The sequence below is a fragment of the Ailuropoda melanoleuca genome, chromosome 4, assembly GCF_002007445.2.
Source record: "Ailuropoda melanoleuca isolate Jingjing chromosome 4, ASM200744v2, whole genome shotgun sequence".
Classification (NCBI taxonomy): domain Eukaryota; kingdom Metazoa; phylum Chordata; class Mammalia; order Carnivora; family Ursidae; genus Ailuropoda; species Ailuropoda melanoleuca.
This window is the reverse complement of record NC_048221.1, coordinates 67986885-67997960: the sequence shown is the minus strand read 5'-3', so window position 1 is coordinate 67997960 and position 11076 is coordinate 67986885. Positions and strand designations below refer to the sequence as shown.

General features: G+C 36.4%; 1 protein-coding gene across 2 annotated transcripts in view; it reads right to left on the bottom strand.

The window, feature by feature from the left end:
- The window catches only part of MGAT4A (alpha-1,3-mannosyl-glycoprotein 4-beta-N-acetylglucosaminyltransferase A), a 121148-nt gene that overhangs the window by 37426 nt on the left and 72646 nt on the right, over positions 1 to 11076 (bottom strand). For both annotated transcript variants that reach the window (XM_011225885.3, XM_011225886.3), the window contains exon 5: positions 1445 to 1491. In XM_011225885.3, coding sequence (XP_011224187.1) covers positions 1445 to 1491 — 47 coding nt within the window. The remainder of the gene's footprint in view (positions 1 to 1444; positions 1492 to 11076) is intronic.

Below are 11076 nucleotides of genomic sequence, written 5' to 3'. Positions count from 1 at the left end.
AAAAAAATCAAACGAAGATATCACAGAAAACAGAGAATTGAAGAAAGACTAATGAATGTGTGTCTGTCTCTATATATTTATGCAAAAACCAAAGTTCCTCCATTTTCAGGAAGGTTTAGTTGTGAGTTACAGACTATATGTCATTCTAACCTAGTCACTGAGGGCCGCCCTGTCCCCCAAGCGTACACTGAGCAATGTCTGGAGGAATCTGGTTGTCCTAACTGTGGGCGGTACTACTGCCTTAGTGGGTAGACACCAGGGAGGTTGTTAAATACCCTACAATGCATACGACGGTCCTCATGACAAAGAATTATCCAGCCTCAAATGTCAGTAGTGTCGAGGTTGAGAAAACCCGTTCTAAAGTTTCTGTAAGCAGCTTGACTAATTCACATGTACTTCCTTCCACATTTGCATTCTCCCTCATTTAGTTTTTGCAAATCTCCACAAAATCCTTGTGCAACTACCTGCCTTCACACAGATGTTGTTCATGCTTAGTTGTACTTTTTCCTGGGCTTGGTGTTCCTACACATGGAGGAAGAAGAGAATCGACACAGCGACAGCATAAGCCCCACAGACCTGCCCAGGTGGTCTATGGGAGGAGGGGCCAATAATTATTGCCCTGCTCCTGTATCTGAGGAACCTATACTAGACTGTGTTTATATAAAGGGCTGCCAAGAAATTGAGCACCTAAGGGAAAAAAATCTAACAAATGCATAATTTAGTTTTGAACTCTGCATATATCTTCTAAAATTTCCGGTTTGAGCATTCTGATAGACAAAGAAAGAACAACATTACTTTAAATCTTGAACTGACAAATAATTGTCACTTCTTTTTGTCTTTTTATGTAAAAGATACATCACTCGGGCAAAAACAGGTGAAAGTCAATGAAGAAACCCTTATCGTGACTAGTTTTTACGACATGACTATTATAACTATGAAGGCGGTATTATAAAAACTAATCATATCTGAAGCTTACTAAGCTTTCCAACTGTTAGCTGCTCAGTGTCTTGATCACAGTACATTGTTACTCCATCTTTGCAGAAGAGAACAGATATAGCCATAATTCAGCACTGAGCTTTGAAACTACTATAAGACTATCTACCCTGATAGTAGAAAGATTTTTTTCTTGGTCAACCGAGGGTGAAAGACATTAGTAAACTCATATGACCCTCTCTATCGTCTTCAAGCTTAATAATGTATATAACAGAGTTACACATGTATGACATTCAAAGCTTTTCTATATTGAAATACACCAATCTATCCATGGTCAGAAACCTGGATATATATGCACCTACTTTATGACAATGTAAAAGACCAGTGATAGTGGCCCAGTAAACACTGAACTCCACAGAGAAATGAACTATAAAAAAGGCATTTTCTTTTAGCAAAAAGCCAGTAAGTAACAGTAACTAAAATGTTATCATTTTCATAGTTAAGAACTTACTCTTTCTCCAGGTTGGCTACAACACTGTGTACATAATCAGTATCTGTCTGGGAAAGAATAAAAAGTATACATACATTAAAGTTTTTAAACTTTTATTTAAATTTTAATACTGAATTCAAATAAATAATTACAGCATTCAATGAAAGCATTACATTCAATTTTCAGACAACTTATGGATTTACATTTCTGTATTCTACTTTATTGCACTACAATATATCATTGTACAATAAGCAGATGTCGGTTTTTATTACTTTCAATGGTCTCTGTTTGATTCAGTAGAAAAAACTGAATACAGAAAATATTTCTACTCTTTTGAAACATCCGAACTGTAAGCAGTGAATAAATAACAGGTGCACCATGCTATAGGGAAAGATTTCTCCACTTGCAATCATAAAACCTAGGTTCAAGATTTGTCTCTGTAGCTACTTGGCCTGTGTAAGTGAAAGTAAGTCACTTCTGTGAGCCTTCCTTTCCTATCTTATTAAAAAAAAATAAAAGGCAGGAGGAAAAAATACCTTAAAGACTATGACACTTAATGATAAAACCATGTAATTAAAAGCTGTTATTGTCTGCATTACTACCATCATCATTATTATTAAGCTGATAATGAGAACCCAAGTCAAAAGCATTTAAGCCAGAGTTTGAAATAAATGCTTGTCAGACCTGTGTACTTTAAACTTATATACAAATAGGGGCACATGGGTGGCTCAGTCGGTTAAACATTCAAGTCTTGATTTCGGCTCAGGTCAAGATCTCAGGCTCCTGGGATCAAGCCCTGCTTTGGGCTCTGCACTGGGTGTGGAGCCTGCTTGGGATTCTCTGCCTCCCTCTCCTTCTGCCCCTCCCCACCACTTATGCAGTCTCTATCAATCAATCACCCAATCAATAAATTACATACAAATAGAGATCAAACACTCCCTACCCATTTTAAATACATTCACAGCTTATATGAAAATGTTCAACTGTCAAAAGGAATCAATGATACATAAAATATGATCTAGGATATAATAATTGCCAAAAAAAACACTTAATACTTGAAGAAAACAAACCGAAACAAAAAGATAAAGCTTAACCCTGGAAATTACAAAACTATTAAGCTATAAAAAGTTGTTGTATAGAAGATTTTCTGTAAAAGTATTTTAACTTTAACTTCTGCTGATTGAAAGTGATTCCTTTTTTTATTATTAAATTTAGAGACTGAGGAGTGAGACAGTAAGACCACCTTCTTCAAACTCTTAACAGCTATGGAGATACAACACTTTCCCTATATACCCTCAAACATTAGTCAGTGATCTCTCTTTTAACAAATTATTCACTGACATGTTTAACCAAAGAGTATCTTATCACTCATCAGCTATAATTTTGGAGAATATGAGCAGAATTGGTTTATATAAATTTTAATGTTAAAGCAACAACCTGAAATTCAATTTGATAAGCATTTATTAAGGGCCAGTGATTTGCCTAGCCAAGGAAAAAGGAATACCGAGATGAACAAGACCAGCTCTGTCTCCCCCACAGGCTGCCCAGGAAGTGGGCCAAGACGAATAAGTGGACACAAACGTAATTGATTGTGTAATGTGTAATAAAAAGTATGGAACTCAAGTGAACCACATCTAATATGATCTAATATTATATGTAATCCTTATTTTTCATGTTAATTGACATACCTAGCAAAAGATTTGCTTAAATGACCATAACTGGTGTCACTTTTCTATAAGAGAATCCATCCTTTCTGGTATCAGCAAAGGGAACTGTTCTGGGAAGCCTCTGAAGAAAGCTACATGCATACCTGGCCTAGAAACAAACAGCCAGGCCAGTCTTTATCTCCATAGGGCCCCTCCTTGCCTCTCCCCCACCGGCCATGTAGACAGTAAGCTAGGCAGTATCGGAGATCTTGGGTCTGGCTTGCTTTAAATTAAGAGAGCACTTTTTCCTGAAACCCTTTTTAATGGCATGTGGAGACTTTTTAAGAGGCAGTATTATCATCCAGTTCTGGGAATATATCTGTGAATATAAAACTGAGCTGTGTGTATTCTAGGGGGTATGTGAATGGTGTGTTTGGGATAGGAAGGAAGGAGAATGGGAATACGTAGAAAAAGAAGAACATTTTTTTCCTGGAGAATCAAGTGTTCCTCATGGTAAAAATTAAATATTTTTATATTAAAACTAAGATATTATTAGTACTTACTGCAACAGGGATGAACCCTGAACACATGATGCTAAGTGAAAAAAGCCCGTTACAAATGTGTGTCCACATATTATATGACTGTGTTTGTATAAAATGTCCAGAACTGAACAATCTATACAAACAGAAAATAAACTTGTGGTCGCCTAGGGATAGAGGGAGAAGGGTATTAATGGGTGAATGCTATTAATGGGTGATGGGGTACAGAGTTGTTTTTTGGGATGATGAAAATGTTCTAAAACTAAGATGATGGCTGCATAACTATGACTTTAAATAGGTCAATTACAAAAAAGAGGATTAAAAAAGTTAAATGTAAAAAAACAATTTTCTATTTTTTATATATTTTAGGGAGTGTAATAAGCTATTAATAGCATATATGTCTAATTTGTGAATATTTTATATAAGTACAAATTGGGAATACATGATCAATGGAATGCTGAACAGAAAAGCTTAGGGGGTGCCTGGGTGGCACAGTCATTAAGCATCTGCCTTCAGCTCAGGGCGTGATCCCGGCGTTGTGGGATCGAGCCCCACATCAGGCTCCTCCGCTATGAGCCTGCTTCTTCCTCTCCCACTCCCCCCTGCTTGTGTTCCCTCTCTCGCTGGCTGTCTCTATCTCTGTCGAATAAATAAATAAAATCTTTAAAAAAAAAAAAGAAAGAAAGAAAAGCTTAGATCATTTTGCTGCACTGGACCAGTTGTGGTGAGACAGAGTACAGAATGCTCCATCCCCAACCAGCAGAGCACCCATTCTTTCCACAGAACATAAATTCAGTAAAGCTGAAGAACATGGAGTTAACATACAGAAATCTGTTGTGTTTCTATATACTAATAATGAACTATTAGAAAAAAAATTAAGACAGTCATCCTGTTTATAATTGCATCAAAAAGAATAAAATACCTAGGAATAAATTTAACCAAAGTGGAAAAAGATCTCCGAAAACTCTAAGATACTGATGGAAGAAATTGGAGATGACACAAATGGAAAGATAAAACATGAGGATGGGTTGGAAGAATTGTTAAAATGTCCATACCATTTTCAAAGCAGTCTACATATTTCAATGCAATCCCTATCAAAATACCAACAGCATTTTTCTCAGACCTAGAACAAATAATCCTAAAATTTGTTGGGTAACCACAAAAGACCTCCAAACAGCCAGAGCAATTTTGAGACAGACGAAAGAACTGCGAAGTTGGAGGTAACATGCTCCCAATTTCAAACTATACTCTGGAGCTATAGTAATCAAAACAGTACGGTACTGATAGAAAAAGACAAATAGATCAATAGAATAGAGGAGAGCCCAGAAGTAAACTCATCCTTCAAGGGTCAATTAACCTACAACAAAGCAACAAGAACATACAAAGGAATAAAGACAGTTTCTTTGATCAGTTGTGTTGGGAAAACTGCAGTCACATGCAAAAGAATAAAACTGGACCATTATCTTACACCATACCAAAAAAATTAACTCACAATTGCACTGAAGACTTAAGTAAGAGTTGAAACCATAGAACTCCTAGGAAAAAAACAGGCAGTAAACCCTTGGACATCATTCTCAGAAATATTTTTTTGGATAGGTCTCCTCAGGCAAGGGAAACAAAAGCAAAAATAAACAAACAGAACCCCACCAAACAAAGAGCTTCTGCATAGCAACGGAAACCATCAACACAATGAAAGGCAACCTACCGAACAGAGGAGATGTTTGGAATGGTTGCTCGCCAAAATGTATGAAGAACTGATAGAACTCAGTAACAAAAACCTCAACAACCGGATTTAAAAATGGGCAGAAGACCTGAACAGACATTTTTCCAAAGACGACACACAAAGGCACATGAAAAGATGCTCCCTATTACACTTATCAGGGAAATGCAAATCAAAACAGCTACGAAATACCACTGTTGGTGGGCAAAGAAATCGGTGCAGCCTCCACTGGAAAACCGTACAGAGGGTCCACAAAAACTTAAAATACAGCCACCATATGGTCCAGCAATTCCACTTCTGGGTATTTATCCAAAGAAAACAAAAGCACTAATTTGAAAAGATTTATGGATCCCCATGTTCAAAGCAGCATTATTTACAATAGGCAAGATACAGAAGCAAATCAAGTGCCCACTGATAGATAAATGGACAAAGAAAACGTGGCCTACAAAGTGGAATATCATTCAGCTACAAAAAAAAAAAAAATGAAATCTTGCCACTTGTGACAACGTGGGTGGACCTATAGTAAGTCAGTCAGACAAACACAATATAATTTCACTTAAATGTGGGCTCTAAAAAACAAAACAAATTTACAAACAGAATAAAAACAGACTCCTAGATATGGAGAACTGTTGGTTGGGGGGTGGGGAATGGGTGAAACAGGTGAATGAGATTAAGAGGTACAAACTTCCAGTTATAAAATAATTCGTGGAGATGTAATGTACAGCATAGGGATATGGTCAATAATACTGCAACAACTTTGTATGGTGATAGATGGTTACTAGACCTATCGTGGTGAGCATTTTTAAATACATAAAAATACTGGGGGGGGGAATGGGGTAGCCAGGTGATGGGTATTAAGGAGGGCATGTGTTGTGATGAGCACTGGGTGTTATACGCAAATAATGAATCATTGAACACTACATCAAAAACTAATGATGTACTATATGGTGGCTAACTGAACATAATAAAAAATAAAAATACTCAATTGCTATCTTGTACATCTGAAACTAACATAATATTGTATGTCAGTTATAATTCAATTTTTTTAAAAGGTTGAATTAGTCAACAGGCCATAAGATAGTCTCTAGGAAGAGGTCATAAAAACAAAAACAATATCTACCACCTTGGATAGTTACCTCCTAAATAACCTCTTAAGATTTTTGTATCATTAGGTTGATAGCATTGTACACGTCTTCTCTATCCTTACTCATATTTCTTGATTCATTTTATTGAGTAATGAAAGAAATTACACTTAAAATCTCAAAGATGGTGGAAGACTTTGCTTAGAACTCAGAAGCCCACTGATCAATAGTCTAGAGCCTGTGACATAGCTGAAGGCCAGGCACACAAGCAGTGTAGACCAGCCCTCAGGCTGCCAACCAATAGAAGGGATCAAGGTGCCCTTTGATTCTTTGTGCTAAGAAAAATGCCATTGTTATTTGGATAGAGATTGCACTGTATCTGTATACTGTTTTCATAGATGCCCACATACATGGGTGTCATGACGATGTATATAGCATCAATACTTTATAATGTCGACTATGAAATCTAAGACAATTCATCTAAAAATTAAAAAAAAAAACAGGCTCCTCCTCTAGCACTTTAAAAACACTGTTCCATTGTCTTGGACTTGCATAGTTTCTAAGAGAATCTACAGGACTCTTAATTTTCTTTTCCTGTGCATAATGTGTCTTTGCTTTGGCTTCTTTCAAGACCTTCTCTTTATCTGTTTTCAGCAATTTGATTATGACATACCTGACAAGTGGTTTTGTGTTTATTCTGTTCAGGATTTTTTGGACTTTTTGAATCTAAGGATTTATATTTTTCTTCAAATACGGAAAAATTTCAGTCATTATTCCTTCTTTCTCCTCTCCATTCTGGAATTTCATACGGTAGATCAGTTAATATTATCCCATAGATAAATGCAGTGAATAACACTGTTGTCAGTCTTTTCCTGTATATACTTAATTTTGGGCACATTCTATTGTCATTCTTCAATTCACTGACCTTTCCTTCTGCAATGGCTAATCTGTTAAGATTATACAGTAAATTTTAAATTTCAGATGTTGTACTTTTCATTGCTATATGTTCCACCATTTGATTCGTTCATACATTTTCCAATCCATTCCTCATGGTGCTAAGTACTTGAAAATGTTTGTAATAGTTGTTTTGTTGTCCTTTCCTGCCAGTTGTATCACCTCCATCATTTCTAGGTTTGTTTCTATTAGCTAAATTTTCTTTTAGTTATGATTCCCTTTTTTTTTCTCCTTGGCATGCTAACCATTCTTTATTTGGTAACAGACATTATAAATGCTACATCGTTGAGTGTCTTAATTTTTTTTTTTTAAAGCATTGGGCTTTATTTTAGCAGGCAAATTATTTGTGGATTAGTTGACCTCTCATGGGCCTCTTTTTAAGCTTTGCTGGGGTGGGCCTAGAATAACCACTTCAAAGACAATTCAGCTGCTCTGGGTTCTCCACTAAATGCCCTGGGTCATTACCAAGGACTTGCCATTCTGGCTGGTTAGAACTCATCCTGTGTGAGCAACGGGAATGTTCAGGTTGCAGATCCCTGATCATTTTCTCCCCCAGACTTGTGAATTTCACCCTGTGCACGTGTCGCCCAATACATCAAGGACCCAAAGGCACCATCATTTTCTGTGTAGCAGTCTCCTTTCTGCAGCTCTGTTCTGCAGTTCCCACTTGCCCTCTCTGTGACTGCCCTTGTGCAATGTGATCTGGAATGCATCTCCAGGCAGAAAGTTAGGGGAATTGTGGTATTCACTGCATTTATTTTTCTGTCTCAAGGAATCCCATCATGCATAGTCTGCTGTCCAATGTAGGAGAACAAATGAATCGTATTTTGTTTAGCCTTCTAGTTGCTTATAACAAGTAAGTCCAGTCCTTATTAACTCTTTCAGGGCCTGAAACAGATGTTACTTTACATAATAAGGATCCTATGAAAATTCCAGAAAACTAATGTGTACAAGTGACAAATCAAAAGGACTAAAAGGAAGAGTATGTGCTAGAATGGGGCTGGCAGCTCATAATAAATTTTATTTCCCTACAGTCCAAGGAAAAGCTATTCCTCTCCATCTAATGCTTGACTTTATGATACTTTAAATTCAATGCAGATGTATCAGAAAAGCTAACAAATACCAGTTGGTGTTACTAGTTTCTAAAATGGTCAAGCTGTTAAAAGAATAGATGAACACACCCTTCATCTCCAATATGTCTATCATAGTTTTTCTTTCCTTCTCCTAAATAGTTGATGCTACCGCAATAGTTCTCAAACTTTTCTAATCAGAGCCCATTCTGTTCAAATTTTTTAATCATCCTAGTCGAGGCCTCACCTGAATTATTACAGTAGTTTCCTAAGTAGGTTCTTTGCTTCCCTTTCCAAAGAAGTCAGTATGATCCTTTTAAAAGGTAAATCATGTTATTCTCACCAAAAACGCGTCACTACAGACTAATCATGAGAAAATATCAAACAAATCCAAACTGAGATATTCTGCAATGTAACTGATGAGTGTACTCAATAAAGGTCTCCGAGTTCATGAAAGACAAGAGAAGTGCAACGATCCATCATGGATAGGAGGCAAATACAAAGTGATACTTAGGACTGGATGCCAAAACAGAAAAACGACCTGACATGGAAAAATGTCTAATTTGAATATAAAGTCTACAGTTTAGCAAATTGTATCATACCAATGTGAATTTCCTGGTTTTGATAGTTTTATCATGGCTACGTAAGTTACCATTACACAAGCTGAGTCAAGGGAATATGCTATTTTTTGTGTAAGTTTTCTATAAATCCAAAATGATTTCCAAATAGAGTATTTTAAAGCAACTTAAAGGAATGAAAAGTCAGTCAAGTGTCTACTTGAAACCCTCAAATGATTTTGTTTTAAGTAGATCATAACAGGCCCACTGCGTGTTTTCACAAAGTAAAACCTTACTGGGAACACAACCCCACCCTTTCATTTACATATTGTTTCTGGCTGTTTTCAGGCTGCAACAGCAGAGCTAAATAGATTCAAAAGAAAATGTATGGTGCGCAAAGCCTCAAATATTTGCCATGTGGCCCGGTTAGTCCCCTGACTTAGAGTAAAAGCAAAGTTCTTAATATGGCCTGTAGCGTCCTGTGTGACCTGGCCCTCCCCACTCCTTCTCTGACTACCTCCTACTACTGAACCCCTCACCTTTTGTGCTCCAGCCACACAGGCCTCTCCTTGCTGTTTCACAGAACGTGCCAAGCAAGGCTCTTGCCTTAGGCCCTTTGCACATGCTGTCAGTCTGCTTGGATTGTCCAATTCTTGCATCCTTCAAGTCTTTGCCCAACTGTCCTGACCACTCTAATAAACCATCCCACAACCACACACTACCCTTCTTATTTGCTCTGGCTTATTTTCAAGTGTTTACTACCATTTAATGTATTATATATTTGTTTTTAATCTGTCTTTTTCCATAAATTTTATTGGGCAGAGGCCTTGTTTTATTCAATGATATGCCTAGTACTTACCACTGTTTGGATAAATATTTGTTGAATTACAAGCAAATTTAATAGGATATTATGTATGTACGATTTCTTCCTAATTGGCATTTGTATGATTTGTAACAAACGCTTAAGCAAACATCTTAAAACGCAACTGCTAAAAAAAATTACAGGCCAAAAACACTATTGAGGCACTAACACAGTAATCTGTAATTTAAAATAAAAAACAGAAACACCAGACAATCAGCAAGTCCACAGAAGACCTGAACAACACTATCAACTTGACCTAACAGACATTTATAAAACACTTCTCTTGGACAATAGCAGAATCCATTCTTTTTAAGCAACATGGACTCTTGTCCAGGATAGGCCATTTGCCAGGTCATAAACAAATACTGATAAATTTAAAAGGCCTGAATTAGAAATAAAACAACAGAAGGAAATTTGGGAAATCTACAAATAGGTAAAAATTAAACAATACATTTCCAAATAATTTATGGTCAAAGAAGTAATTATAAGGGGATTTACAGAGTATTTTGGTCTGAATGAAAGTAAAACCTGACAAATCAAAATTTATGAGATGCACCTAATGTGGGAGAGAGAAATTTATGGTTTAAAATGGCCTCTATTAGAAAAGATCTCCAGCCAATAGCCTAAGATTTCAGAAAAATCTAGGGGAAAAAAATCTAAGAGTTCAGAAAAATCTAAAAATCTAGAAAAAGAGTAAACCAAACTAAAAGCAAGTAGAAGGGAAGAAGTAATAAAGAATGGAAATTAATATAACGGGAAAATAAAGAAATGAAATAAAACTAAAAGTTAGTTCTTTGAAAAGATCAAAGAATAATGTCAACTAAATAGCATTATAGGGAGGTCTGTCTGCTCTGCCCGACTGCCAGCCAGCTAGGTGAGAAGATGGAAAAGGTCTCAGAGGGAAGGAGATGGAGAAGGGAAAAGAAGGAAATTGCAGGGGCGTTAGGAAGAGTGAAGACAGGAGACTACTGCTTAGAATAACAAACTTTGTAGACTACTGGGAATCTTTAGCCGTGTGTGTGTATAATTAATAAGTATTTTATTTCAAGTGCAGAAAAACAAAAAAAAAAAAAGTAGAGAAAAAAATATTCCTGTGTAATGCTAGATTCCAGGCTAAGGACACAATCTATTGTCCAGTGGGTTTTTTAAATCTCTTTTAGTACCTTCTTCATTTTAGTACTTCAATAAATGCATGTTCATTGAATGAAAGAATAATTAGAATG